The following is a 27,732-nucleotide window of genomic DNA, read 5'->3' on the forward strand; positions in this document are numbered from 1 at the left end:
GGACTGAGGTCTGTGACGTTGAGAGAAGACAGATAGGACCGACTCTCGTGTCGTGTCCTGCTCAGAAGTCTCCAGAAAGCAGTGTTGTGAAAATACTCTTATTTATTAATGACTGGCAGAAGGACGCGGGGTTCTGGGTTCTGAGTGGGAAACCAGGTCCAGCCCCAGGGAACCTGGGAGGGGTCACAGGTCGGTGGCCGGGCCCCAGTCATAGCCGTCCTCATCGGAGGACTCCACATCTCGAGCTCGTGTAAACTTCTTCTTCAGGGCTTCCTGCCCATACGTCCTGGGGATCAGGAAATAGAGGGGAGGCCGTGAGCCCGGTGGGGAGGCTGGAACTGCCCTTACCTGAGGCTGACTCTGCCAGACACAGTGGGTGTGCACAGAGACAAGTGGGGCTGCACATGGCGGGGGTGGGTGTGCGTGGGTGTGTCAGGCCTCCTTAACGAACTTCTACACATCCTTCAAAGCCCCAGCTCGTGTCCTGTCCTCCCCCAAGCTTTCCCAGTCCTCCCAGGAAGCAGGCTCCTACTTCCTTGGCCCTGACTGCGTGGGGTGGGATCAGCCTCTCCGCCTTCATCCCGCCCACAGGGCTGGGAGCACGTGAAGGCAGAGCTGGGTTCAAGGTCCCTTGACCCCTGGAGCCTGAGTCCCAGGAAGAGGGCTGAGGGACTCCAGTGTGGAGCGCGGGGGCTCTTACCGCATGCTGTCCTGTCGCCCCTGGCTGTGGTAGGGGTGCCTGTCCACCTGGGGGGAGGGGAGAAAGGAGGTCAGCACCTCCCCACCCCGTCCAGCTCCCCACCTGGGCCCAGGCTCCACTGCCCACAGACTCCCTCCTTGCCCCACTCAGCTCTGCAGCTCCTCCAACTCTTAGTGAGAAGAGACACTGGGCCAGGGGTGGGTAAGTAAGTCTGGGTATGCAAAGGCTGCCACGGACAGCTGAGCAGGTTGGGTACTGCACAACTCCAGGGAGCATTTCATAGATTCGTCCATTTTCACATCTCACCAGAGAGGGCCTGGAGGAAGGGGCACCTTTGTCGAACTTCTAGAAAGGCACTGCGGGGGCTGAGGCAGCCTCACAAAAAATAAATAGCATATAAATCCTTGTCACTGGTCAACACCCAGGTCGTGCAGGCTGGGACTTGGGTAAGTGCGTTGGGTTTAAACAACCGCTTGGAGCCTCAAGATCTATCTAGTCCGTTGTACCCAGGTTAGGACGCACGGAGGTTAAAGCACTGGTTTTAAGTCGTTCAGGGACTCACGGTTCCCACACCCTGGGTCTGGGTGGGAGACACGGGTCTGAGCAGAGACGCCCCTGTTCGCCGCCTTCCTGGAGGGGACCCCCTTCCCCCCGTGTGTCTCGGCCTCACCCCAGGACCCCTGCACGCCCACCCGGCCCGCTCACCTGGGCTCCTCGGGCACCCGAGGCTCTCCCGTGATCCCGCGGGCTCCGGGGCTCCTCCTCCAGCACGGGCTCCGAGGACCGGGCCAGAGCGGGCGCCGGCGGCCCCTCGTCCACGTCCGTGTAGCCCTCGCCGTCCGTGTAGCCCTCGCCGTCCGTCTCGTAGTCGCTGTTGACCCGGCTGTCGCAGCTCAGATCCGCCGAGCTGTCGGCCAGGCCGCGGTGAGGGAGCTCCAGGTTGTCCTCGGACGAGTTGTCCAGCTGGGGGCGAAGGGGGCGCTGAGCCGAGACGCCCACCCCCAGGCCCCAGACCCAGGACACCAGCCTTCGGCCTCGGTCCCAGCCGGGTCAAGACCCGAACCTCGGGCCAGATCTGGGCCGCGGACACCCCCCCACCCCCCCACGCCCGTACCTGGTCCTCCGCCGTCCAGATGGGCCGGGTCTGCTGCTCGCGGACCACGGCCTTGAGCTCCTGGTACCAGGTGTCGCTCGTGCCGCGCAGGGGGATGGTGGCTGCGCGGAGGGGGCGGTGTCAGGGAGGCCCCGCCCACCCGGGCTGGCCCCGCCCCCTCCAGGCCCCGCCCCCGGCCGGCCCCGCCCACCGACCCGTGAACAGGTGTTCGCTGTGCTTCCGAAGCTTCTGGGCTTGCGCGTAGAGGCGGCGCGCGCTGCGGCGGGAGGCGGGCGCCAGCCACTGGCGCAGGGCCTTGAGGGCCGCCCGGCTCTCGGGGGCGCAGAAGACCACGATGGGGTAGTACTGCACGTAGTTGAGGCGCTCGACCGCCGACGGCGTCACGTCCAAGAGCGCGTGCTTGTTCTGGGCGGAGGGGAGGGGCGGACAGCAGGACCCGGGCCAGGAGGCAGGGGAGGCAGGGGAGGCAGGGGGCGACCAGACACGGAGGTGAAGGGCCAGGTGGACCCCAGGCTCGCGCCGCAGGCAGCCCGCGGGGGGCGGGGGCGGGGTCCGTGACGGCCCAGGGCTCCCCCCCCACGTGTCCCTCGCAGGCCCCCACATCACCACGCGGGGTGGGGCGAGAGGGGTCGGAGGCCCGGGCCTTGGTTTCCCCGCCCTCGAAACGCCCTCCCCCCCGGGGGGGCCCTGCTTACCTTCTCCGCGATCACGCGCACGGTGTCCAGCTTGATGATCTTGGAGGGGCTGTCGGTCCTCAACACGCTGTCTGTGCGGGGAGATGAGCCGGCAGCTTCAGAAGGGGCGCCCCCAGCCGCCCAAGCTCCCCGCTCCCTGCCCCTCCTGCTGCGCAGCCCGCCCGGGCTCCCATCGCCCTGACGGCCACCCTAAGGCTGCTGCGCTCGGCCTCCGGGCCCACCGTGGCCTTCCCGGCCACTGACCCAGCAGGCAGATGGGACTCGGCCTCGGGGACCTAAGGTCACAGGCTCACGGTCGCTGAGCCAACAGGGGGGCAGGGAAAGAGCCTGATCTGGAGTCTCTGTGCGGAGGTGACCCCAGCTCTGTGGAGGCCTCTGCCCAGACCGTGTGGATGGAAGCGGCTCTCCTGCCCCCCATCTGCCCTCTAGGACTTGAGGTGGAGCGCGGCTTCCCCCAGGAAGCCCTCCAGTACAGCCAGGCAGCAGGAGGCACGCCTGCCCTGGGGGGACCGGGAAGGAAGGGGCGGTAACAGCCTTATGTGTTTTTTTAATTATTATAAAATATGGACAACATAAAATTAAGCATCGTAACCATCTCTAAGCGCACAGCTCAGGGCACCACGAAGCACGCTCACCCCGCTGCGCACACCCTCCCCGACCACCATCTCCAGAACCTTCCATCTCCCACATGGAGACCCTGTCCCCAAGAAGCACTGACCCCCGCCCCCCTGCCCCACCCCTGGCTCCCACCACCTCCTCTCTGTCTCTGTGGACGGGCCTCCTCTGGGGACCTCCTGGGAGTGGGGTCCTGCAGGAGGCATCCTTTTGGGTCTGGGTCCCCTCCCTGAGCCCGGTGTCCTCGGGGTCCGTCCACATGGGGGCAGGTGTCGGGCCCCTTCCTTCCTGGGGCTGGGTCGTATCCCAGGTGTGGACGGGCCTCACCATGTGTCCCCGCTCCCCTGTCGATGGGTTGAGAACGCAGTGTGCCCGCAGTGGACAGCGCTGCCCGGAGCTCAGGGCGCGGGTCCCAGGCTGCGGCCTGGCCTTCACGTCTCCTGGGTATAGACCCAGACGCGGACTTGCTGGGTCAGATGCTGACTCTGTATTTAAGTTTCCGGGGAGCTGCCAACGGTCTTCCCCGGCACCGCCCCCTCCAGCCCCAGTCACCTTGGGGCCGCACCTGCTCCACATCCTCCCGGACACCTGCTCCGTCCGTCTGTTTTGCTTTACATGATGGCCCCTCTCGGGTGTGACTTCGCCTCGCACGTCGCCCTCTGAACCATGCCCCGGAGCCTCCTCCTCCCACCAGGCTGCGTCCCACAGACCCGGCCTCCCAGGTCGCCCTCCCGAAAGCTGCCGAGCCCCAAAGGGCCAGAGGGCCTCGCCTCCTGAGCCTCACAGCTCACGCAGGCTCCCCCCCAGTGCCTGGGGACGCAGGCCACGCGCACCCGCCCTGGTCCCTCACCCGTCCTCCCGAGCACAACGGCCCCCGAGGGAGAGACGAGGAAGCAGGGTCTCGAGAGGGCAAGGCGCCAGCCCGGGGGTCACCCCACCCTGCAGAGCGGAACGGATTTAGGGCACTGGTCCCCTGGGCCCGCGGCGTTGCCTGCAGCTCACACACGCCCTCCTAACAGCCTCACTCGAAGGCCCGGCCAGGGGGACCCTCCGGCTGCAGAAGCCGCCCCACCCTGCGCTGGGGGCTCCCGACCAAGAGCTCGGCGGCTGCTCTATTTAAGCGCATCCGCTCCGCACAAACTTGTCTCCGCTGCGAGGCAGCCCCAGACGATCCGAAACCCAAGGGCGTGGCTGTACCCCAATGAAACTATTTGTAGATGCCGACACCTGAATTTCCTGTCGCTGTCACGTGTCACAAAATATCTAACTTCTCTTAGGCCACTTAAAATGTGTAAATGCAGGGCTCCTGGGTGGCTCGGCGGGTTAGGTGTCCGACTTGTGATTTTGGCTCCGGTCATGATCTCGGGGTTGTGAGATCAGCGGGGAGTCTGCCGGAGACGCCCTCTCTCCCTCCCCCCCCCCCCGCCCCCGCAGCTCTCATGCTCACGTGCACACTCTCTCTCTCCAAATATATATATATAAATAAATATTTTTAAAATGTGTAAATTCCATTCTTAGCAGGTGGTATAAAAGTTGAGGACCCAGGTTTGGCCCAGGAGCTTTCATTTGCTGACCCTCCACTCTAGCTCATTGCGAATTTTGGACCTCTCCCGGGGAACTTCTCTGTCTTGCTCAGTGCCCGTGTCTGTGGCTCAATAAATACCTCTTTAACAAACGAAGGGGGGGAGCACACTGGCTACCTGGTGAACTGTGTTAAGAAAGATTCTGAGGCTCAATCCAGACTGATTCAGGACATCTGGCCCAGGCGTCGGAAGGGTGCTGTGACTCCCATTTCCCATGGGCTGTTCTAGCCCTTTCCCCAAACAGCAGCCGGCTCACCAACCTGCCTCGGCACCCCCGCGGTAGAGAAACGGTTGTCAAAGGATCCCCAACCCCCTCCCCGCCAACAAGGCCCTGCTAGGACCTGTCTTCTTACCTGCGATTTCGAACTGGTCAGGCATCTCGGCAGTCAGCTTCTGCATAGCGATGTCCGCCACGGGCCCCAGGATCACCACCGGGCGCTTGAAGCTGGCTGAGGGCGCAGAAACCGCAACAGTCGAGGTCCCATTTGCAGCAAAGACACCAGATCCAGCCTTGCCCACGGCTGCCCAGCCAAAGACTACATCTCCCAGCATCCCCTGCAGGCAACGGCCACGTGACTCTGTCCTGGCCAATGGGGCACGAGCACAGCGGCCTTGCTTCACCTCCTGGTCCCTTGCACCGCCCCCCCAGGTAGGTGTGGGCAGCCACCCTGCACCCCAGTTGCACAGAAAAACAAAGACGGGGAGAGGCCGCTCTGGGCTGCATCTCGTCTGTGTCTGCAGCTGTCCCGGGGGTGAGGTGGGCAGCCGGCTGGAGCAGCTGAGCCTAGCTGACTCAGTGGTCTGCAAACTACAGCAGCCCCGGGAAGGGGGGGGGGGCGACATCCAGCCCCTGCCTGCTTTATAAATAAAGTTTTATTGGCACACAGTCCCAGGCACCCTTTCCATGCTGCCTCCCTGCTGGGCTATACCCTGACCCCGCTCTTGTTCAGTGCCCCTGGACTACAGGCCCCTCTCCCAAGAGCTCCATACCTTGATTTCTAAACATTCTTTGGTCAAAATTAAGTTTTTGGCCTCTGAAGTCTTTCTCACAAAAATAAAACATAAATCTTTCTCCTCTCCGGGACCTTGGAGCATCAACTCAGCCCATTCCCATCGGCAGGTTATTTTTTTTTTTTAAAGGCCTCTGCATCTGCTGTAATTCTTTCTCCCCCCAAGGCCGTGGGCCAGGGTTCACTCTCCTTCCTGCAATCCCGACGGGGCTGTCTCCCCACCAGAGGAAGGATTTATGATCTATGTGCTGCTTCTGTCTGTTTTTCTAAAGATTGGATTAACTTTTTTAGTTAAGATTTGTGACTTTTTAAAATTAAGGTTTTGAGGGCAGCCCAGATGGCTCAGTGGTTTAGCGCCACCGCCTTCAGCCCAGGGCATGATCCTGGAGACCCGGGATCAAGTCCCATGTCGGGCTGCCTGCATGGAGCCTGCTTCTCCCTCTGCCTGTGTCTCTGCCTCTCTCTGTGTGTGTCTCTCATGAACAAATAAAATAAAAATCTTTAAAAAAATATTTGTAAAATTATTACATATGTTTTGAAACATACATGACATGAAATTAGTTATTTTACTGTATGTACAGTAAAAGATGTACAGGTCAGTGGCATTTAGTACATTCACAGAGCTGTGCAGCCACCACCACTAAGTCTCAGAATATTCTCATCACCGTAAGGAAATTTGTCCCCATCAGCCGTCACCAACCCACCCCCGTCCCGGCCCCCATGAGCCCCCTCCTCATCCGTGCAGGAACCCGTCCTGGACGTGTCACACATGTGGACTCACACCCTGTGGGGCCTCCTGTGTCTGGTTCCATCCCTGAGGATCATGGGCCCAGAGTCCATCCCTGGGGCAGCACATGTGGGCGCCTGGCTCTTGTCGGTGGCCAGGGGACATGCCCGCGCGTGGGGGACATGCTGTATTATATCCCTTCATCTACTGATGAGCATTTGGACTGTTTCCACATTTTGGCTGCTGTGAGCATGCGTGTGCAAGGTGGGGTCTAACGCCCGTTCACTGCACGCCTGTATTTTAAACGGCGTCTGCTTGGCGCCAGCAGCACCCACTGCGAGTACCGCCCCCTCTCGCTGTGCTGTCTGCAACAAGCGCTGGCCACGTGTGGCCGTGGGGCACTTGCAACGCGGCTCCTCTGAACCAAGGCGTGCTGCTCTGAGTGCAAAACACACACCGGAATTCGAAGACAATACACACGCACAAAAGAAAGATGTGAAATACTAATTCCATAATTGGATTATCTATTAAAATAATGGTTTAGATATAAATTATTTAACTTATCTTTAACCATTTCTTTTTCAAGATTACCTACGTGGCTTGCATGTGTCAACTGGAAATAGGAATGAATTTTTAAGGAAAGAAGCCCTTCCCTGTTTCCTCCAGCACCCTAAAAAATGGGTTATTTCTGGTGAGCAGAGAGAGGTAAGGATGGCGGCTTCCCAAGGCTGGACGTGGATGGATCGCGGGTCCAGAAGCTCCGACAATCTTACGACGCCCCCGTGGCACCCCCCACCCTCCCGGCCCGGGGACCCACCTTCTCGCAGCACCACGCGTTCATACGGTGGGTAGTGGCCCTGCCTGGTCAGAGCCGATAGGTCCTCGCGGCTCCGCTGGGTGGACTTCTTGGCTCCACGCCGCAGGCCCCGCAGCCGCCAGAACTCGGCCCTCGCGCTGGAGCCCACGGAGGCACCTGGCCCGGCCCCCACGGCGCGCTGGGCGGCCTCCAGACTGGCCAGCTGCTCGGCCCTGGGGAGAAGGCAGGGGACCCGTGACTGTGCCACGGGGCCAAGCCGACGCTGGCGGGGAAGCCGAGGCCCCGGGGGGGCGGGGGGCGCACCTGCTCTGGTTGGGGATGATGCCGCGCTCCTGCTCCCGGAGGTCGCGGCCCATGCGCACAGCCAGCCAGTGGGTCCCGCGGGCGCCGCTCGGCCCGGGGCCGGGGCACAGCGTGTCCAGCACATGGAAGACGTCCCCGCGGGTGAAGCCCAGGCCCGACGGCGGGCTGGCCTCCAGCTCGAAGTGTGTGCGGATGTAGAAGGAGTCGCCCACGCGGGACTGCACCATTTTCCGGAAGACTGTGGAGTGGGGGGCTTGGTGAGCACCCGGGGGTCACCGCCCGGACCCGGCCCTCCCGGCCACACGCACTCACTGTCCTGCTTCCGCTGCGTCACCAGCTCCACTTCCTCGCCCAGCGGCAGCGCCACCAGGAACTGCACAGCCTCCTCCCGGGTCAGGTTCCTGAAGGGCACGTCATTCACCTGCCAGGAAGGGGGCATGAGACGGGCCGCGGCCACCGGGGGACCCCTGGTTGGTCACCCCAGCTCGGCCTCTGCAGAGCCCCCTCCCGGGAGGAGGACAGCGGGACACTGGAGTGAGGGCGTGGGGACAGGGATGAGAATGTAAAACTGTGAGAGGGGACAGGTGTGGAGGGAGGCAAGATGCATGGGGAAGGCACGATGTGGATGAGGCCGCGAAAGACACCGCGTGGTGGCGCACAGAGGGACTGGAGAGGGGCACGGGGGTCGTGGGGGAGTAGCCGAGGCCGTGACACAGACAATAGAGGCAGGACACGGTGAGCGTGGCCGTGACACCAATGACCAGATCATGATGTTGATGACACGGCCGTGAATGGGACAAGGGCGTGACCTGGATGACACGGTTGGGGACACTGATAACCAGGATGTGACAAGGACAAGGTTGTGCCCTGGGCAAGTTGTGCCCCGATCAGTAAGGTTGTGGTCCAGCCACCAGGGTCATGACGCAGGCAGAGAGACGTTAAAGTGTTCAAATGTCTGCACGGGGTGTCGCCTGTCCGCGGGGGTGGGCAAAGAGGGGGACGCGCGGGCGGGGGCTGCACGCCCGGCGCCTGCCCCGCGTCACCTGCAGAATCTGATCTCCCTCCTGGATGCCCTGCCCGTCGGCCGGGCTGCCCTCCTGCACCCCCGACACGAAGATGCCCACGTCGTTGCCGCCGGCCAGCCGCAGCCCGATGGTCGTGCCCTTGTGGAAGCGGACCACCCTGGAGTCGGGGCTGTACCTGGGGGGGAGGCAGGGGCGGGGTCAAGCCCGAGTGGGTGCAGGGGGCGTGCTGGGGCGTCCTTGGGGGAGCCCCGCACCTGCTCCGGGCCCCAGCCCCGCACGGTGGCCCCACCAACACACTGGTGCCAGGAGGCAGGGTAGCATGACAGGGAGGCGGCCCCGGGATGTGCGGGTCTGGGCGGGTGGGCTTTCTCTCCGGGGGACATACCCACGGTCCTCTGCGCTCTGGCTGCTGGGCACCCTGTAGATGTCATAGCTGCTGTGCCTCGGGGCGTCTAGAAGGGAACAGCAGCCTGTCTCCGGGCACACGGGCTGTTCCCGCTGCCGCACCCCTGCCTTGCGGCGTCCCTGCCCCTCGGCGCCGTCACCCGGCCCTCCGCCCTTCCCAGGGAGCTGCCGCTGACCCCTGAGACCCGTGCCAGCCCTTCCCGCCCTGCCTGGCACAACCTCACTGGCTGGGATCAGAAAAACCAGGGGGATGCTCAGAGTCACCACCCTCGCATCGTCTGCTCACCGGGTTCCGAGATGGTTCTGGAATCCAGAGAATTTTCCCGCCGAAGGGGGGGACTGTCCCTGGAGGGAGACAGTACTTGGGTGAAGTGGGGGTGCGCGCTGAGAGGTGACTGGGGGATTCTAGTGCGCGTGCACCCGGGTCCAAGGCCTGTGTCTGCCCCTCCCTAGCCGTGAGGCCGTGGGGCCCGTGCTCCCTCCGAGCGAGTGCCGGGGACAGCGGAGTCAGGGCCACCAGGAGCCCTGGCTCCAAGGGACGGAGCCGGTGACAGGCGGTCACATGTATTATCTCAGTATTAGTGAGAAGTGGTAGCAGGTTCTCTGGCCTGAGTGTGTCCCCGTCCCCCCAACCCCAGTGGGATGGTTGTGGTTGTGGAGCTGCGGTGTCTGGGAGGTGACAGGTCGGGTGAGGTCATGAGGGTGCGGCCCCTGGGAAGGGGGCGAGGGCACAGCGGGAAGCTGTGGGCGGCGGGGTGACGGCCCCCAGCAGGGGCAGCGCAGCCACGGCCGTGACCTTGCAGCCTCCGGAGCCATGAGGAGCAGCGGCTGCGGGCCCACAACCCCCCTCCGCCCGGCATTTGTCATCACGGCCTGAGCTGGCCGACTTAGACGGGTCAGAAGGTCACCTGCAAAGCCCATCCGCGCTTAGCACGCAGGACCTACTTTCCAGACTTTCCCGTCACTTTCCGATAAACACGCGTGGAGGAAACCATCAGCCCCCATGTCAGCACTTAGCACTGGGTGATTTGGGGTGGGGAAGAGGTTTGAAAATACGACCCCCCCCAGCAGGTCCACATCAGAGAAACGGGCCCCGCAGATCCTCCTCCTGTGCACAAGCGGGATGCCCGGTAAGGTCATGCGAGAGTCACCCCCCAAAACCCTTGGAGAAATGCTGCCCTGTGTCGCTCCAGAGGTCCCGGGGCACCCAGGACAGCAGCGGCACAAGAGGGGTGGTCCATCCGGCGAGGACCTGTGTCCTCCTGCCAACGCCCCGCGAGTGAGCTCGGGAATGGCTCACCCACTCCCAGATCCTCCAGCCCTCGAAGGCCCCCGCCAAGCTGCCCTGGCTCCAGGCTCTCAGACGCGGCCTGAGAAGGTTGTCCAGGGTTCCGAGCTGCCAGGCTGTAGGGTAACCTGTCCCACAGCCACGGGTAACAGACCGACCCCCTGCCTCACAGGTGTGGGAGGCTAGGAAGGTTCCCGCTGTCGAATCCCCACATGTGGGGCACTTAGGTTACTATAGACATTGAGTCGTGTCCCCTCAAAATTCATCGGCTCAGCTCTCAAGCCCCAGCATCTCCAAACGTGGAGGTACTTGGAAATAGGGTCGCTGTGGGTGTAATCAGGGGACAGGAGGTCCGACAAGTAGGAGCGGGGAGGGCCCTGAACCCATGGGGGATTATAAAATGGGGACATTGGGGCAGAGAGACAGACATGCACGGGGGAGAGGATGATGTGCAGACAGAGAGGAGGTGGGCACGACGGGCTCAGGACTGCAGGGGAGGCTCCCGGAAGCTCCCAGAAGCTCGGAGAGCCCCGCGCCACCCAGGCCTCCAGTGGAATGTGGCCCTGTCCTCACCCTCATCTGGGACCCTGGAGCCCACACCCTTCTCCATCCTAAGCCACCAGGTTTGTGGCACTTTGTTACAGCCACCACGGGACACCAGTGCAAGGTCACTGCCACCTGTCCCCGCCTGCGAACGTCACCACAGTGAACAAGCAGCCTCCAATCCCCCACACACATCCACGGCCATTTTGCCCCCAAGAGAAAAGCCCTAAAAAGGGGCCCTTTGTGTTCTGACGTCTCCGGGGATGTGTTGTAAAATTCAGTTCCTTTTGCTTTCAGGCGATCGATACCAGGTCCCCCCCTGCCCTGCCCCATACCAAGCATGCAGAGCCCCGTCCTGGGGGCCGGGAGGACTACGGGTGGGAGGGGGAAGCCTCTTCCAGGCAGGGCACCAGCTGGAAAAGACGTGCCCACGATCCCCTCCTGCTCCAGCGCTCTGGCCGTCGGGGGTACGTACCTGGGGGAGTCGGTTCCGTCGGAGTCCAGACTCCGCTGCGCATGCGGGGGTGGCGGTGGGACATGGGACGGCACCGCCTGAGACAGCTCTGAGCCCAGGGCCGAGATGTCTGAGGGGGAGAGCACGTCCCCTCAGGCCTCCGGCCCACACCTGCCAGGCCGGACCCATTTCACAGGGAGGAACATCAAGGCTCCTCGAAGCAAAGGAGCCCGGACGGAGTCAGGCTCGGCCACAGCCTCCAGCCCGGCTTACTGTGCGGCCTCGGGCATGTTTCTATGCCTCTCTGGGCCTCTCGGCCTCCCCTGGCCTCTCTCCATTCAACCTGCCCGGGGGCCCCTCACCATCCAGGAAGGAGCTGTCGCTGTCACTGTCACTGACGGCCGGCGGGATGTTCACCAGGAACTGCCCTCGGTCCCTGAGCACCAGCAGCGTCAGCTTCCCCTCGGACTTCTCAATCAGGCGCCGGGTGTCGCTCAGGGACAGATTCTCGCTGGACACACCATTGATCTAGAAGGGGCCGGGAAGGAAGACAGGAGGTGAGTCCACGCCAGATGGGGCGGTGGGGGGTGGATACTAGAAACAGCTTACAGGGTGGGGTGGGGGGACTAGAAACACACAGTCCCCAGGAATTCATAGAAACAGACGTTCTCAAGAGGAAATAATACAATTGGCTTCCTCCTGCTCAGAGGAGACACGCCCAGAAGTGACTCCCACAAGACCCAGAATCGGCCAGTTTTCTGAGGGGCGGGGTAGGTGCTAGGGGAAAATTAGAAGCAGGTTGATTCCCTCCAAGGGGAGTTTCCCAGGAAACACCAGGAACAAACATTAGAAACAAGTCTAACTAGGGGGCGGGGGTAGACAGCCAATCTGTGGGAGGTCCTGGAATCAGACACTTAGACGTGGCTTAGAAACTTCATGTGGGGGGCACCCGGGTGGCTCCGTGGTTGAGCTTCTGCCTTCAGCCCAGGGCGTGACCCCGGGGCCTGGGATCGAGTCCCGCATCGGGTTCCCCACAGGGAGCCTGCTTCTCCCTCTGCCTGTGTCTCTGCCTCTCTCTGTGTCTCCCATGAATAAATAAAATCTTTAAAAAGAATAAAATTTTAAAAATAAAAAATTAGGAATGGCTAGAAACAGAGTTTCAGGAGAGGAGTCTGGAAAGAAACCCACTGCACGGCAGAGCCGCTCCTCTAAGCCTGGCCTCTGGACCGTGGGCCCCGACCCCCTTGGGCCGGCGCCCCCGTGTGATTCGGCGGCGGGGGGGCTACCAGAACCTGACATCTGGCCGCGTTTGGGCAGAGGCCGGGGGCAGGGGGTCCCTGGGAAACAGGCAACAGCGCAGAAGGCAGCAGGTTGCAGCCAGCCCTGCCCGCCGGGTGGCAGGGTCACACCTCAGCCTCCCGGTCTCCCTGTCCCGCCCCCGACAGGAAGCCTGGGGACACCTGTAGGATGAGGTCTCCTTCCTGCAAACCGCGATTCCTGGCGGCCAGGCCCGAGTCGGTGATGTGCTTGATGAAGATCTGACTGCCCAGGGTGACCCCGAACTCTGTGGGGGCGAGCAGGGAAACTGAGGCGGGGCCTGGGGTCTGGGCTGCGGGCTCCTCTCAAGCTCTGACTTCTCACCTGCCCTCGGCCTTCCCGCCCTCCGGGGCCGCCACCGGTGGGGTTGGGGGAGGCCTGGGACAGAACAGAGAGCCTCGGCCCCTGCCCCTGGCTCCCAGCGCCCTGCTGGTCACTGCAGGGGCTCCAGCGTGACCCCACGGAGACCCTTAATGACATCGCCTCCTGTTTTCAGGACGTGACTCTTGTTATTGAATTGCAAGATGGGGACAGGGGCCCCGGTGCCACTTGTCACATGACATTTAGAATTCAAAGGTCACAGTGCTGCCACTGAATCGAGGTGGGGTCAGAGGTCACATCCCCGTTGTTTGTGTCACGAAGGGAATTCCAGGTTCGTGACTCTATCAGTGTCCCCGGGCCTCAGTTTTCTGGGGTTGCTCACCATTGCCACGGATTCAGCGGCTTTAAAGCAATGCTACTTTGTAATCTCAGTACTGGGGTCAGAAGTCCTAAAACCCAGGGGCGGGCAGGGCTGGTCACCAACCCCCGGGCCCCCAGGGAGGCCGGCTCCGGCCTTGTCCCGTCCAGAGGCGCCCCCTCCCCAGCCCGCGGCCCCTCCGCCGTCCTCACCGCCAGCAGCGTGGGGTCTACCCGTCTCTGGGGCTCCCCCCATCTGCCTCCCTCTCCAGAGGCCCCCCGGGAACCCAGGGTCACCCCCACGTCGGGGGCCTTGACTTGCCCTCTGCAAGCTCCCCTCGTCATGGGAGGCAACGTCCTGGGTCCCAGGGACCAGGATGGGGACGTCCCTGGGGGCTTTATCCTGCCGCGCCCACGCACGCCACGCGGGACAGGGTGTCGGGCGGTGACCGGGGGGCCACCTCAGCGGGAGCTCTGACCCCACGGCCAGCACCACGCCCCGGCCGCCCCGGCTCACCTTCGCTCTCCGTCCTCCGCACCAACACGGACTTCACGGGCCTCATGTGCACGTCCTGGCGCGGCAGCCGCTTGAAGCCGGACACCAGCGCCAGCCCGTTGGCCTCCGAGTTCCCGCCCGGGCTCCTGCGCCCACGGCTGCCAGCCTGGTTCCGGCGGCCCGTCCTCGCCCGGCGGGAGCGCTCGTCCCAGGAGCGGCCAGAGCCACTGGACGTGTCGCCGTCATAGCCCTGGCCGCAGTCGGCCTCCTCCTCCAAGCCCTGGCGTCCCCGGCCGGAGGTGCCAGCCTTGGTGGCAGGCAGCTGGATTTTCCGGGGACGCTTCACCGTCTGTCAGGGGAGCGAGGGGAGGGTCAGCTCAGGGCTCCACCCCGTCCCCTGGGTGCTCCTGGGGGACCCCAGCCCCTCTCTGGGCCTCAACATCCAAGCTGTGAAATGGGATAAGCTCACACCTGTTCTGCCCGTGGCCTGCAGGATGGGGGGGGCTCAGCGGGGCGCAGCGGTGCCACTGTGCCAGGGGCTCCCCTCCCACCTGACCCCACTCACAATGTTGGCCAACTTTGTGCAGGTCTTGAGTATCTGGATGGCGAAGGTGGAGGTGACACTCTCCATGGAAACCCCATTCACCATGACGACGTGGTCGCCTGTCCTGAGGGAGGAGGCTGGGTCTCAGGGAGGAGGCCCCCGTCCCTGGTGCCCCGGCACCTGCCCCAGTGCCCCACTTTGGGGCCATCACTCCCAGGTCCACAAAGGCCTCGTTCTAATTCACTGTCCCGTGTCTCACAAAGACATCAATTCTTCTGGGCCTCAGTTTCCTCATCTGTAAAATGGGGGCCAGTCGTGGATGCTACTATAATAATAAAACGCAACCACAGAACGGAGGCTGTGGTTATAACTGGTCTCTCCTCACCCCCATTTCTTCTGTCAATGCCCTCTTCCTGCTGTTCTCCTCGTTCCCTGTGTTTCAAAATCTCTCTCTCTGAAGCTGTGCCGGGGCTGAGCCGTGTCACCCGGCAGCTGCTCAGGTCCCAGAACCATTTCCCCCAACGTAACTCCCAGAAGCCCTACTGCCCCCCGGGGCTCCGAACCCTGGGTCTCCCTCCCTCCAGCCAAGACAGGGTTCCAGGACTTCTCATTCCAGGAATGCCGTGGGGCCACTATGACCCCGAGACCGACCAGGAAGGACCAGGAAGTGCCCTGGGGACAGTGAGGGCCATGCAGCCAGCTCCAAGCCCTGTGTCGAAGGTGCTGGAAGGCACCCGGCACTTTCCTGACTCCCAGCACTGGCGCACACGGGGTCCCTCCTGGGGCCGCCCCCCGCCACCTTGATACTCACTGCAGTCTGCCATCCGCGGGTCCCCCCGGCACCACATCGGACACGACCACGGACCCGCTGGCCCGGTCCCGGCCACCAGAGATCGCAATGCCAAAGCCTCGCCGGGGGTCCTAAGAGAGGATGAGGTAGTCGATGAGCTTTTACTTCCCATGGGCACATAGCTTCTCCCCTCCCGCTGAGCAGCCCGGGATCCAGGTGACATTCTCGTTGGCACCCATTCGGGGGGAGGGAGGCCTCACCCTGCAGAGCGTGGCCGTGTGCTGTTCCCAAATGGTCAGCTCCTCCATGTCCAGCACCTGCGGGAGGGAACAGAGGGCGGGCGTGAGGCCGTGGCAGGTCCCCTGGGGCACTCAGGGACCTCCCCTGCCCCGGGTGGGGGCCTGGCTCTGGCGCCCCCATGGTCCCAAGCCCACAGGCAGGTTGCCACCTCTCTGGAGACCTCAGCTTTTTCATCTGCAAAGTGGGTTTAAGTCAAGGGGGGGATCTCAGCCGGGAACCATTCTGCCCCCCACCCCGAGGTACACTTGGCGACGTCTGGAGGCATCCATGGTCATCACAACCCGGAGTGCTGCTGGCACCCGGGGCGGGGGGGGGCGGGATGCTGCTCAAGCCCCCACAAAGAACAGTCCAGGCCCAAATGTCCAAATGCCAAAGCTGAGACCCTGGTTTAAGTGAACCACACAGGTACGAGCAGAGAAAAGACAAACGGCTGGGGGGAGGGGGATCAAGCCCGGGGGTGGGGGTGAGGGGCCCCGTGCCTGGGGGCTCAAGCCAGGCCTGCTGGGCAGAGGGAGCACACTCAGCTCCAGCCACCCTGGGGCTCCTCAGGGTCCCTCCAACACCTGAGGCCTTTGCATGTGCTGTTCCTTCTGCCAGAAACCCTCTTCACCCCGATTTCCACCAGGCTCCTCCCCTCACCCCTGCTCTTCGTGGCTCACTTGTTATCTTATCTGCACGGCCTCCCCACCTGCCGGTTTAGAACAGCGAGGCCCGCCCACTGCACAACAGACCACCCCAACCCCCTGCCCCAACACGGTGCCCTAATGCACACAACTTCTGACCCCTTGACGTCCTCTGGATTTTTTGGGGGGTCTGTCCAACTCCCCTCTCTAGAAAATCAGATCAGGGGTCACCTGGGGTGGCTCAGCGGCTGAGCATCTGCCTTGGGCTCAGGGCGTGATCCTGGGGTACTGGGATGGAGTCCTGAATCGGGCTCCCTGCAGGGAGCCTGCTCCTCCCTCTGCCTGTGTCTCTCATGAATAAATAAATAAAATCTTTAAAAAAAAAGAAAAAAGAAAAAAGGAAGGAAGAAAAATCAGATCCAGAGGGACAGAGATTTTTGTTCGTCTCGTTCGCAGTGGAGCCCTTTCCATGTACTATCTCATTTAATGCACTCATTGAAGGAGATTTTCTTATCCCCCCCCCCCCCCCCACCGCACAGACAGGGCCTCCAGACCCAGAGAGGCAAAGTCACCTGCCAAGAAAACAGAGCTGACGGAGGTCGCGGCTGGGGAATGTGGAAATACCAGATTATTTTCAGGCCCGTGCTGGTGCTCTAGACTCTAGACGGGAAGGCCACACTGCAGGACACCTGCCAGAGGGAAGGCGGAGGAGGAGCTCACCCCCCCACACACACTGGGGGGCCCTATTTCCTGGGGGAGGGGGCGGGGGGGGGGGGAGGCCCTCCCCAGCCTGGCACAGCAGGTGGGTGATGCCCTCCGCAGAGGAACCCCCGCTGGCGGCTCCAGGGCCTTTTCTTAAGGTTCCCAGGAGAGCAGCATTCCTGGCTCCCAGGGAGGGGAGAGGAACAAAGCCAAGGGCGGGGCCTCGCGGGCACCGGGCTGCGGTTACCAGGGAGCCCAGGGCAGCCCTCACCATCCAGACTCAAACCCCTCTGCTGGCTGCCCTGCGCCTCTTCCGGCCTCAGTTTCCCTGCCTGTAAAATGGGTAACTCGGGTCCCTGCTGCCTGGTCCTTCACGGCAGAGGAGCTGGGGCCAGGCAGGGAGCCCCACGCGCGAAAGGTCCCTTCCAGGGACCCGGCATTGGTTCCTAGAGGGCAGGATGCCGACATTCCTCCTGTGCACGGAGGAGAAAACCCTGCTCCGTGCTGGCTGCCAACCGGAGCTTTACACGCACCCACCTCGTTCAACCCGGAGGGGCCTTAGGCCGCGGCACCAATATTGTTCCTACACCAAGGGAGAGCAAAGGAAGGCCCAGAGAGGTCCAGAAGTTGCGGGAGGTCACACAGCAGACGGTGGACACGGGTGGCCCGTCCCCCACCCCTGCTCCTCACCCACGGCATCCTGCTGCTTATTTCATTTTTTTCTTTGGAAGCTTATTTTTCAAAACAATCTTTTTCACTTGGTTTGATTTTACACTTTGTATCATGAAATGCCCTCCAGAATTTTGATTTCCTGGCCTTATTTTAAGAAACAGCCCCAGCTCGATCCTGGAGACCCGGGATCGAATCCCACGTCGGGCTCCCGGTGCGTGGAGCCTGCTTCTCCCTCTGCCTATGTCTCTGCCTCTCTCTCTCTCTCTCTCTCTCTGTGTGACTATCAAAATAAAATAAAATTAAAAAATATATTTAAAAAAAGAAACAGCCCCAGGGGGTCGCTTGGGTGGCTCAGCAGTTGAGCATCTGCCTTTGGCTCAGGGCATGATCCCGGGGTCCTGGGATCGAGTCTGCATCAGGTTCCTTGCATGGAGCCTGCTTCTCCCTCTGCCTCTCTCTCTGTGTCTCTCATGAATAAATAGAAAAGTTAAAAAAGAAAGAGAAGAAAGAAAGAAAGAAACAAACAAACAAACAGCCCCAGAGTACCAGGGCCCCTAGGGGGACAGGTGCAGGTGGCCAAGGCTCATCCCACCTCTCATAGGTGCCTCCACTGCTCTGAGGCCTTGATGAAAACCGGGGGGGGGGGGGGGGGGGGGGGGGGCTAACCCCGCAGCCCCTGTCAGCCTAGTTCACCTCCACATCTTTCCCTGACTGACCCCTGTCCCTAACACACCCTCCCAGGATTTGTGCACAGCCAGCCCTTGCCACTCAGGGTCTCAGCTCAAAAGCTGCCTCCTCAGGAGCCCTCCTTGGCTGCCCAAGCCTCCCTGGCTCCCTAGCACTCTTCTTTGTTTTATTGCGCTTTATTCAGGGCCTCTGAACCATCTTAAATGTACCCTGTGTAATCACCGGTTGGCAAGTTTCTGGTCTTTCCTCTTGGGCTGTGAAGGCTGGGTGAGGCCGGCTATTTATTTGCACACTCTGGTGACGCCCACTGGCACCTCCTGGGCCTGGCGATCAGCCTCCACCCCACGCCTTAGCAGGTGCTGTACTCTCTGGCAAACTCCTATTCATCCTTCACAGCCCCAGTGCCACTGTCTCTTCCTCCAGAAAATGAGTCTTCAGTGGTCCCAGACACACATCTCACATCCCTAATTACTAGAATTTGGGATGCCCCTGTCCACTGTCTCCCATATACCCCTCTAGTCTGGGGCCTGCTGGTGGGCAGGGCTGGCGGCCCTGGACCCCAGCGTAGTCCCCACAGGACCAGCAGGGAGACTGAGTTTGAGGAACAGGTACGTGGTGACATAAAAGGTATATTTGGTCAGGAAATCAGCCAGGTGTGTCCGGAATTCCTAGACCCCACAGCAGGTAACCCATCCAGGTGAGCTGAGGGGGCGGGGCCTGTGCCTTCCTCCAGCCCGGAGGCTGGGGCGGGGGCTCGGACCCACTGACAAACAGTGGGGAGAGGAGGAGTCGCCCAGAGGGGCAGGTCAGGTGGTACCCAGGCACACAACCCCACGCCCTGGGCTCCGGGACTGGAGTCCTCTCTCCCCCTCCCCCCACCTCCAGAACAAAGGCCCGGAGGCGGGCAGGGGGGCCACAGATAGGCGAGTCGGGGAGGGGATTCTGGAAGCTGTTTCCCCGGCAGGCGGCAACCAGAAGGGCCCGGCCTCAGGGCTCAGGCGGCAACCAGAAGGGCCCGGCCTCAGGGCTCAGGCCGGGTGGTCTGGGCTGAGCCACATTTCCCTATGGCCTCAGTTTACCCCCATTACCCCCAACCCCAGGCGCGATCTCCCACCCAATACCGCGATTGTGGAAGAGTCAGTTCAAGCTCCATCCCTGGACAGTGTGGTACCCCAAATAGAGACACGGAGACCCTCTCCATCCAGCATGTTTGCTTCTGTGGAAAAGGGGCTCTCGACCCCTATGTCTGCCACCCCTGTACACAGCAGGCGCTCATACATGCATGCTGCTTCCCTCTCCGGCAGCCTCGTGGCTTTCCCTGAAGCCACTCCAGCCCACAAGAGAAGTCACTGCCGCCTTTCCACTGTTGCTCAAGCTCAGCCCGGCCGAACACCCAGGAGCCGGACGTAAACATCTTTATTGGGCACCCCATGCGTGCCGGGCGCTTAAAACACATTTTCCTCCTGGGATCCTCCCTGCACCTTCTTTAAAGCGAAGATCATCACTTTTATAGGCGAAGTACCGGGAAGCCTTGATTCACTGGCCCAGAGTCATACAGAAAAGTCAGAATTGGAACCCAGATCCACCAGGTAACGGAGCGGACCTTGGGGGCAGAGAAAGACCCCAGAGACGGCTTTCAGGGACCTGGCCGCGCGCCTGCACCTGCGTCCGGGCCTCAGTTTCCCCATCCGTCATCCGGGGTGGTCTGGGGTCCCGGGTCCGGGTCGCAGGCCCCACTCCTGCTAGATCCCCTCCCCCGCCCGCCCTCTGCGGCTACTCGCCTGGAATCTCACCGCCATGGTCCACCCCGGGGCTCTGCGGCGCCCGTGCCCCTCGGGGGGCCTGGACGGGCAGTCGGGCCCCACCTGGGGGCGAGGCAGCAGGCGGCGGAGGCTCGCGGCGGCCCCGGCGGCGGCCCTCGCCCTCCTCCCGCCGGCCCGGCCGCGGCCGCTGCACCTGCCCCTCTTCCTCCGCCCGCCCCGCCCGCCCCGCCCGCCCCGCCCCCGGGCCGCGCGGGGCCGCCTCCGCCCGAAGCGCGGGATCCAGGCTCCGGGCCTCGATCCAGTCCGGGTTTCCCAGCCCGCCGCGCCGCTCGCCCGCCGTCGGGGCTGGAGGCCGGCGGGACCCGGCTGCCGGGAAGACCCGGAGGAGCGCGGGCGGCGGACCGGACGGGCCCGCGGCTCGGCGCCCGGGGCCCGCGCGCGTCTCCGGGTGGGGACGCCTGTGACAGCGGGGGCAAGCGCAGGGCCGGGGACCTGGGGACGCAGGCCTGGGCCTTCGCGGGGCTCCCCAGCCGCGGGAGGTTCACCCCCATCACACAGACGGGGAGACTGAGGCCCAGGGAGGTCAGCCGCACCGACCTCCTGAAGGTGCTGGGCCACTGGCACCCCGGAGAGCCCCGTCCTCACACCCCGCAGGGCGCCGGGCCCCCAGCTGAGGAGGGCGGGCCTGGCCTGGCCCAGAACATTCTTCAGGCTCCTGGGAGCAAAGGTCAGGCTTCCTCCTGGGCCTTAGAAGGTAAGATCTGGGAAGGCCCGAGCAGAGCGCAGCAGGACCCCTCCTTGTGGGGGGAGGGAGGGATCCCCCGGGGGGAGGGGGGCTGGAGCTGCCCCTGGCTACACCCCTTGCTCCTCACCCCTTTAAGTGTAAATATAAATATGCACACACACCCTGAGGCCCAGCTCTTCGGTGCCCCACCTCGCGCCAAGGTCGGAAGGGCAAATCTGGGCAGAGGCCCCTTCCCAGCCTCATGCAGGCAACTCCGGCAGAAAGGAGCCCCACGGAGCCCCACGCTGCGGCACAGAAAGGCAGAGAAACAAGGAGACGGGGTGTGTGTGTGCATGTGTGTGTGTGTGTGTGTGTGTGTGTCTCAGGAAATGCTTCCTAGAAGAGGGAACACGGCAGCGGGGTTTTGAAGGTTGGGTAAGAGTTTGCCAAGGGAACAACGTGGACGGTATAATCGCTGTAATAGGATGTAATAAACATTTTCGAGGCCCCCAGGGTTGACTTCTTACCCCTCCTCACTGTAGTACCTCCCCCCCAAAAAAAACACTAGTCCTAGAGCCCAGGCGGCCTGAACGGGCCCCTCACGCATCTCCAAAGGTCCCCAAGACAGTCAGTCTCTGCAGAAACCCCTCTGAGGACCTGCGTGAAACCTCGGGGCTGGGGGAGAAGCTCCGTGTCTCGCAGTCACCCCCCCCCCACCCCCTGCTGTCAGGTCACCAGCAGGCGGCACACAGAACAACTTGAGGTAGAACAAGGTCAAACTTTTTTTCTTTTTAAGTCGCTGTGTATTTGTTTTAATGAGTCATAGGAAAACATAAATAAGCTCCCCACTGACACGCGAACGAACGTGGGTGTTTGCGGCTGTAGCACCCGGAGAGGCCTGTAGGTGAGGAGCGTCCTAAACTCCCGCTCCACTACAGACCTCAGCACCATCATGGGGGGAACAAATGGGTTGAATTTGTAGGTAATGAGCCCCCTGGTGCACGTCTACTGAGCGTTTGCTTCGCCCCGGGTACACGGGATGTCCACGTGTCTACGCGTTGGCAGCCTGACTGAGTGGCAAGCGCCGCCAGCAAGAGCTGGATTTGGCCCCCCCAAACCCACCCCGTATGGCTCTGTTTGACCCCGCCCCCCTAGCTCCACACAGTGCTTCTGGCTCGCTATAGGGGAATTTGCCCCTGGGGGACACTTGGAGATGCCTGGCATCAAGTAGGTGGAGCCCAGGGGTGCTGCTCATCCCCCGCGCCCAGCACTGCTCCCCACAAGGAATGACCTGGGTGAGAATGTTAATGGCACTAATGTAGTAGAGGAACCCCACTCTGGACCAGCCTCGGAAGGGGGGCAACCACCCCAAGACGCATGGTCTTCCTCTAACCACCCGACGTTTGCCCCCACCTATTCAGGCTCAAGAATTCTCAGTGGCTCCCTAGTACCCATCAGATGACCCTGTGCTCTAAGGCAGAGTTTGTGGGTTTTTTGTTTTTTTAATTGGGACGCCTGGGTGGCTCAGCGGATGAGCATCTGCCTTTGGCTCAGGGCGTGACCCCAGGGTCCCCTAATGAATAAATAAAATCTTTAAAGAAATTAAAAAATAAAAATAAAGTGAGCTCCACACCCACCGTGGGGCCTGAACCCACCAGCCTGAGATTGAGAGTCCCGGTTCCACCAACTGAGCCGGCCAGGCGGCCCACCAAATGCAGGGTTTTGAAAAAGGGTGCAGGGATCCCTGGGTGGCACAGAGGTTTGGCGCCTGCCTTTGGCCCAGGGCGCGATCCTGGAGACCCGGGATCAAATCCCACGTCGGGCTCCCTGCATGGAGCCTGCTTCTCCCTCGGCCTGTGTCTCTGCCTCTCTCTCTCTCTCTCTCTGTGTGACTATCATAAATAAATTAAAAAATATATTAAAAAAAAAGAAAAAGGGTGCATTAAAGTTTTTTGAATTAAAAAAAAAAAAGGAAAAAGAAAAAGGGTGCGGCCAGTGCTGCCCCACAGGCTGGAGGAACTGGCCTTAAGCCTCCTATTGCAGCCGCCACCCCCCACCCCCAGCCCGATTACTGTAAGGAAATAAAATTCTGCTTTTCATCAATCGACTCCATTCATTGTTTTTATTCAGTCATTAACGCAACAAAAATGTGTCAGACCATAGGGACCGACTTCCCATCTGAAATTTCCGTGCCAAATTCAACCAGGCGGGGAGAGTGGGGGAAGGCGGGTCCCAGAAGGACCCCTGGGATGACCTTGCTCCACTGATCTTGGTGCTTATGAGGAAACTGAGACCCCAAGAATGTGGGGGGGTGGGGCTGAGGCCCCCTCCCCCTCCTCCAGAGAGCTGGCCACAGAAGAGGTGAAAGCCTGGGGGCCGGGAGTCACCTACTGGCTTGGGGCCTCCCCGGTGAAGGCTGCTTTGTGGGGCTGCAGGAGGCTGAGGCTGTATCTGTGGCCTGACGGTGTCATTCGAACCCAAGAACGCCCTGAGCAGCTGTGCAGCCTGGCCGGCTCTGGCTCAGTCATCTGCACTTACTGAACACCCACTGTGTGCCCAGGACTGACGAGACAGATCTGAGAGAGGCACACAGTAGTCGAATCGTCACGTAGCACAAGTAAAAGGGACCGCCTAGACCTCTGAGTGCATCAGCGGGGGACGTACGGGGGCTGGGAGCTCAGGAAGGGCTTCCCCAAGGAATGGCCCTTGAAACAAGAACTGAGTTCAGGGGCACCCAGGTGGCTCAGTGGTTGAGCATCTGCCTTTGGCCCAGGGTGTGATCCCGGAGTCCCAGGATCGAGTCCCACCTCGGGCTCCCTGCAGGGAGCCTGCTTCTCCCTCTGCCTGTATCTCTGCCTCTCTCTGTGTGTGTGTCTCTCATGAATAAATAAATAAAATCTTTTTTTTTTTTAATAAATAAAATCTTAAAAAAAAAACAAACTGAATCCAGTAGGAGTGACCTAGGTGAGAGGGGTCTAAGCAGACGAACAATTAGACCTAAAGGAGATGAGGGGGGAGCCCTGGGGAGATCTAGGTGTTCCAGGCAGCTGCACGGCCTGTGCAAAGGCCCCGGGGCAGGACAGGGCTGGCGTGTTGGAGGAACAGCCAGGAGGCCTGTGTGGCGGGAGCAGAGTGGGCGAGGGGGAGAGAGGAGGAGGAGGGGACGGCGGGAAGAGGAACAAGGAAGGTCCTGTACTTGGGGGCCCTGGGGAGGACTTGGGCTTTTACTGCTGGGAGGTGGGAGTCCTGGAGGGCAGTAGGCAGAGGGGGCCTTGGTTTAGGTGCTCGCAGGCGCCCCCTGGTGGCCACTGTGGGAGGACGGCCCGGGGGAGGGGGGGTGACCCGGAAGGCCCAACCTGCAGGCCCTGCAAGATGTAGCTTGGAAACAAACAAACGTTTCACTTTGAATCATTTAAAAATTGACAGAAAAGGGGACGCCCAGGTGGCTCAGCGGTGGAGCATCTGCCTTTGGCTCAGGGCGTGACCCCAGGGTCCCGGGATCAAGTCCCCCCTCGGGCTCCCCACAGGGAGCCTGCTTCTCCCTCTGCCTGCGTCTCTACCTGTCTTTCTGTGTCTCTCATGAATAAATAGATAAAATCTTAAAAAAAAAAAAAAAACCTTGACTGCGAAGTTGCAGCTATAATTCAGAGAGTCCCCACATGACCCTCACCTGGTCTCCCCCAGCACTAACGTCTTCCACGACGGCGGTTTGTTGTCAGAGCTAATACATCAACATCCCACCACGGTCACCATGAACCGAACGGCAGAGTGCTGGTGCACACACACGTGCGCACACACATCAAGAACACCGCAACGAATGTATAGATAAACAATAAGCCAGACACTAACCACGGGGCAATAATCAACAGTCTCCGTTGAGCAAAATTCGTTTGCGTTTCTATGGACCAGAGTCAAGGTTGCCGCGCTACCAGTCAGCTCTAAGCCACAAGAGCTGTGAAATAATTTTTTTTAATTAAAAATTAAAAAAAAAAAGTTTCCAGGGGTTGTACAATAAATAGTCCAGAGGCAACAGGAAGCCCCGGAGGTTTGGGAGGGCGCACCAGAGCCTGACATTGATCGATACTCCGTCACCACACAAATGCTAAGGACCTGTTGATGTTTGTGAGCTAAGGTCACAGCTCGCTCACTGCACGTTTATTTCCGGGCTACTTTTGGAGGATCTGCTGTCCCTGCTGGTCTGTGAGCCCCGCGCCTCCCTGTATCACCCCGAGCGCCTAGGCCACAGCTGAGATGACCAGAGAGCTCCTGGGGAGCCACCCAAGACTCTGATCAGAGTAGGAACACCCGTGCCGTGTACCCCAGAAGGACAGACTCAGGGTGTGGCAGGTCCGGCCACAGAGCAGGTAAGGACTGGCGACCTAGGGGGGGCTTCCCTGAGGGCCGGTTGAGGGGAGCTGGCCTGGGGTATAGGCGCAGAGGCCAGGCTGGTAATAGGCACCACCAGGGATCTCGACAGACGGACAGGCCTTGGCACAGATGGCATGTGGGGACCCCCCAGCCTTGGGAATGCCGTGAGATCACCTCCATTTGTCCCCACTGGAGCCTTGACCCCCTCCTATGGCACAGGGCTCTCCCCATGGTGCCCCAGGTCCCCCCATGTTGCCAAGCTCTGGAACATTCCTCTGCCCTCCTGTGCCCACAGCCCTCCGGGGCTCCCACTCTCCTAGGGGTAAAGGCCTGAGTCCTACCAACATATGCAGCCTCCTAGGCCCTGCATGACTTGCCCCCAGTCCCCCCCCTTCCTTCTCCTCCTCTCCCACTCTGCTCCGGTCACATGGGCTTCCTCGCTGTTCCTCCAACATGCCAGGCCCAATCCTGCCCCAGGACCTTTGCACGGGCTGAGCCATGTACCTGGAATGCCCAAATCCTCACTTCCTTTCTGTCTCTTCAAATGTCCCCCGCTCAGCAGGGCCGCCCTGATCTTTCTACTGAGGTTTGTAAAATACCTCTCTGCCTGCTTCACTCCCGTCCCTGTTGTTCCACATCTTTCCCTCCATGGGACTGACCAGTCTTTAACCCCGGATATGATTCACTTCCTTATAATACGTCTTGTTTCTCATATGTCTTCACCCACCTGAATACAAGCCCGCCAGACCAGGGAGCTTTGTCCGTCTGGTTTCCTGCCCAGAATCCCCAAGGCCCCGGAGCGGCACCCGGCACGTAGTAGGTGCTCAATAAGTGCAAGCTCGCTCCCGGGGCGGCCCCTCCTCCTGGTGGCATCTCTCGCTAACCTCAGCCCATTCCAAAGGGTGTCAGGCTCCTCCCTGAGCAAACACTGCTTCTGTGGCACAAGGCCAGGCCGAGGAGGAAGAACAGGAACCCAAACTGGCCTCAGTGGACTTTCGCCAGAACTCAGGGCCACGCGGAAACACTGAGCCGCAGAGGCAGGACTTTTACAAGATGCTGAGCCGGGAGTGTTTGGTTTTGGGGGGGGAAGGAGGTAGGAGGCAAGGGCAGCCCCCAGACCCCCCCGCTCCCCTATCTGCCTGGCATCCGTTCTCTACTGTGCAGCCCTGGGCAAGTGGCCGCCCCTCTCTGAGCCCGAGTTCAACTTCTGTCTAAGGAAGGTGGATGGGGCATTGTGGCGAGCTTGGCACTCTGAGTCCCGATTTTGGGTGGGACAGTTTACACCCGACTCCCCCCGTGACTGAGAATCTATTGCCCACGCTCTCCTTTGCTGCCCTCTGCAGCCCTGGGTTGCACCGACTCGGATTGCACCCATTTCACAGAGTGGAAAATTGACGTTTAGATAGGCTGAGCGGCCGGGGGCATAGATCTCCCAGACTCTGTGGATTTTCTCTCCAAAACCCCAGGCAGGTGGGATCCGACAGTCAAGATCTGTCCCCTTCCAACCCCACAGACTCCAGATTCTCAAGCTCTCCACTCCCTGGGAGTGACCCCAAATTCCAAACCAGCTGTATGCCTGTGCCCCCAACCCAGCCCCGAGGGACCCTCTCTGCCCCAGACAAAGAGGCATGAGGTGCAATTGGACACTTAGCTGGCCAGGAAGCTCTCTTTGTCCTGCACTTTTGGGAGCAAACGACCCAGAAAAGAAACCTCTCGCCACCTAACCCTGTCCTCTGCGGTTTCTGGGCTTCCTCTGCCCCCAGGGACCCCCAACACCTTGCTCACCCCCACCCCCTTCTTGCGCTTCTCCATTGGCAGGTGCTGCCCAGAGAGGGACTCCAGATGCATGAGATAAGCCCAGCACGGGACCCCTCCCCGGGTCCTGCGGGTCCCAGCAGTAGGGGAGGTGGGGGCCGCTGCCTGGAAACTGGGGAGTCTCCTTGGAAGCTCCAGGAGGCCCACACACCCACCAGGAGCCAGGCTGCCTCGCCTGCTGCCTCCCTGCGCGGGCCTCCCTGCCCCAGCGTGGGGGGATCGGGGACCAGTCCCTACCTTCTCGGCCTCCCTGGCCCCACCTAGGTCCACAATGACCCTTTTAAGTCTCTGGCTCTGGCGTCCTGGGCAGGTTGCCAGGGGCGCTAACTTCCAGCCAGAGAAGCCCGTAGAAACTTTGTCAAATGCCCACACGGGAGTGTGAGTGTCCTGCTTTCAGGGGCAGCAGAGGGGAGGTGACGGGGGTCCCAGGACTGGTGCTGGGGAGCTCAGTCTGCGTCTGCGTCGTCGTAGAGCAGGGCCAGGGACTTACCTGTCTAGGAGGCGGGGTGGCCTCTGGGCAGGCGGCAGGAGCCAGGGCTTGGGTGCCCGCCTGGCATGGGGTGGGGTGGGGACCTGAGGTTTGAGCTCTGTCCTCCGCACTGGGTTCCCAAACTTTTCCTCCCCCGTGAGTGCAGCGGCTCTGTCCTGTGCCAGGTGGAACCAGCAGGACGGGGTGCACAAGGCGGCAGCAGCAGCACCAGCAGCACCGGCAGCTGGTTGGGTGTGTGGCTTTGTCCCAAGGTGCTCTCACGTGGGCGTCGCTGGCCTTAACCCCTGCTCGCCCGGAGGGACCGCCCCGCTCACAACGCTTCCCTTGCCGTGAGTCCCTGGCATCACCACGGGACTGGAAGGAACAGGTGGGCCATGGACGCACCTGGTGGCTCCCCTTCCCTCGGCTCCCCTGCATCTGAGCCTGGCTAGCTCTGTCGGGGGGGCGGACATGCCCCCCGCAGATCACCGCTCGGCTGGCTCCC

General features: G+C 61.4%; 1 protein-coding gene across 4 annotated transcripts; it reads right to left on the minus strand.

The window, feature by feature from the left end:
- Positions 1-82: 82 nt before the first annotated feature.
- On the minus strand, positions 83-27,490 carry TJP3 (tight junction protein 3). 4 transcript variants are annotated; one of them, XM_038567788.1, is made up of 21 exons: positions 27,249-27,490; positions 15,365-15,421; positions 15,126-15,235; positions 14,336-14,438; positions 13,792-14,119; positions 12,740-12,843; positions 11,642-11,807; positions 11,301-11,409; positions 9,281-9,339; positions 8,975-9,041; positions 8,608-8,764; positions 7,877-7,985; positions 7,565-7,802; positions 7,262-7,473; positions 5,061-5,156; positions 2,510-2,580; positions 2,009-2,219; positions 1,815-1,915; positions 1,406-1,663; positions 701-747; positions 83-286 (listed from the first exon to the last, which is right to left on the minus strand). In XM_038567788.1, exons 2-21 carry the CDS (start codon positions 15,410-15,412, stop codon positions 184-186), a joined length of 2,697 nt encoding a protein of 898 aa, XP_038423716.1. In that variant the 5' UTR covers positions 15,413-15,421; positions 27,249-27,490; the 3' UTR covers positions 83-183. The 4 variants fall into 4 exon arrangements, with proteins under 4 accessions (XP_038423716.1, XP_038423717.1, XP_038423714.1 ...); XM_038567789.1 differs by lacking the exon at positions 27,249-27,490 and adding an exon at positions 25,671-25,769; XM_038567786.1 differs by lacking the exon at positions 27,249-27,490 and adding an exon at positions 19,870-20,004.
- Between the last annotated feature and the right edge of the window lie 242 nt (positions 27,491-27,732).

Source organism: Canis lupus, chromosome 20, assembly GCF_011100685.1.
Source record: "Canis lupus familiaris isolate Mischka breed German Shepherd chromosome 20, alternate assembly UU_Cfam_GSD_1.0, whole genome shotgun sequence".
NCBI classification, from domain to species: domain Eukaryota; kingdom Metazoa; phylum Chordata; class Mammalia; order Carnivora; family Canidae; genus Canis; species Canis lupus.

Excerpts from the sequence above, each read along its gene's own strand:
- TJP3 (XM_038567786.1), bottom strand. Across the intron at positions 9,042-9,280 it reads CAGAACCATCTCGGAACCCG|ACGCCCCGAGGCACAGCAGC; the intron begins GTGAGCAGACGA and ends GTTCCCTTCTAG. Across the intron at positions 1,664-1,814 it reads TCTGGACGGCGGAGGACCAG|CTGGACAACTCGTCCGAGGA; the intron begins GTACGGGCGTGG and ends CTTCGCCCCCAG.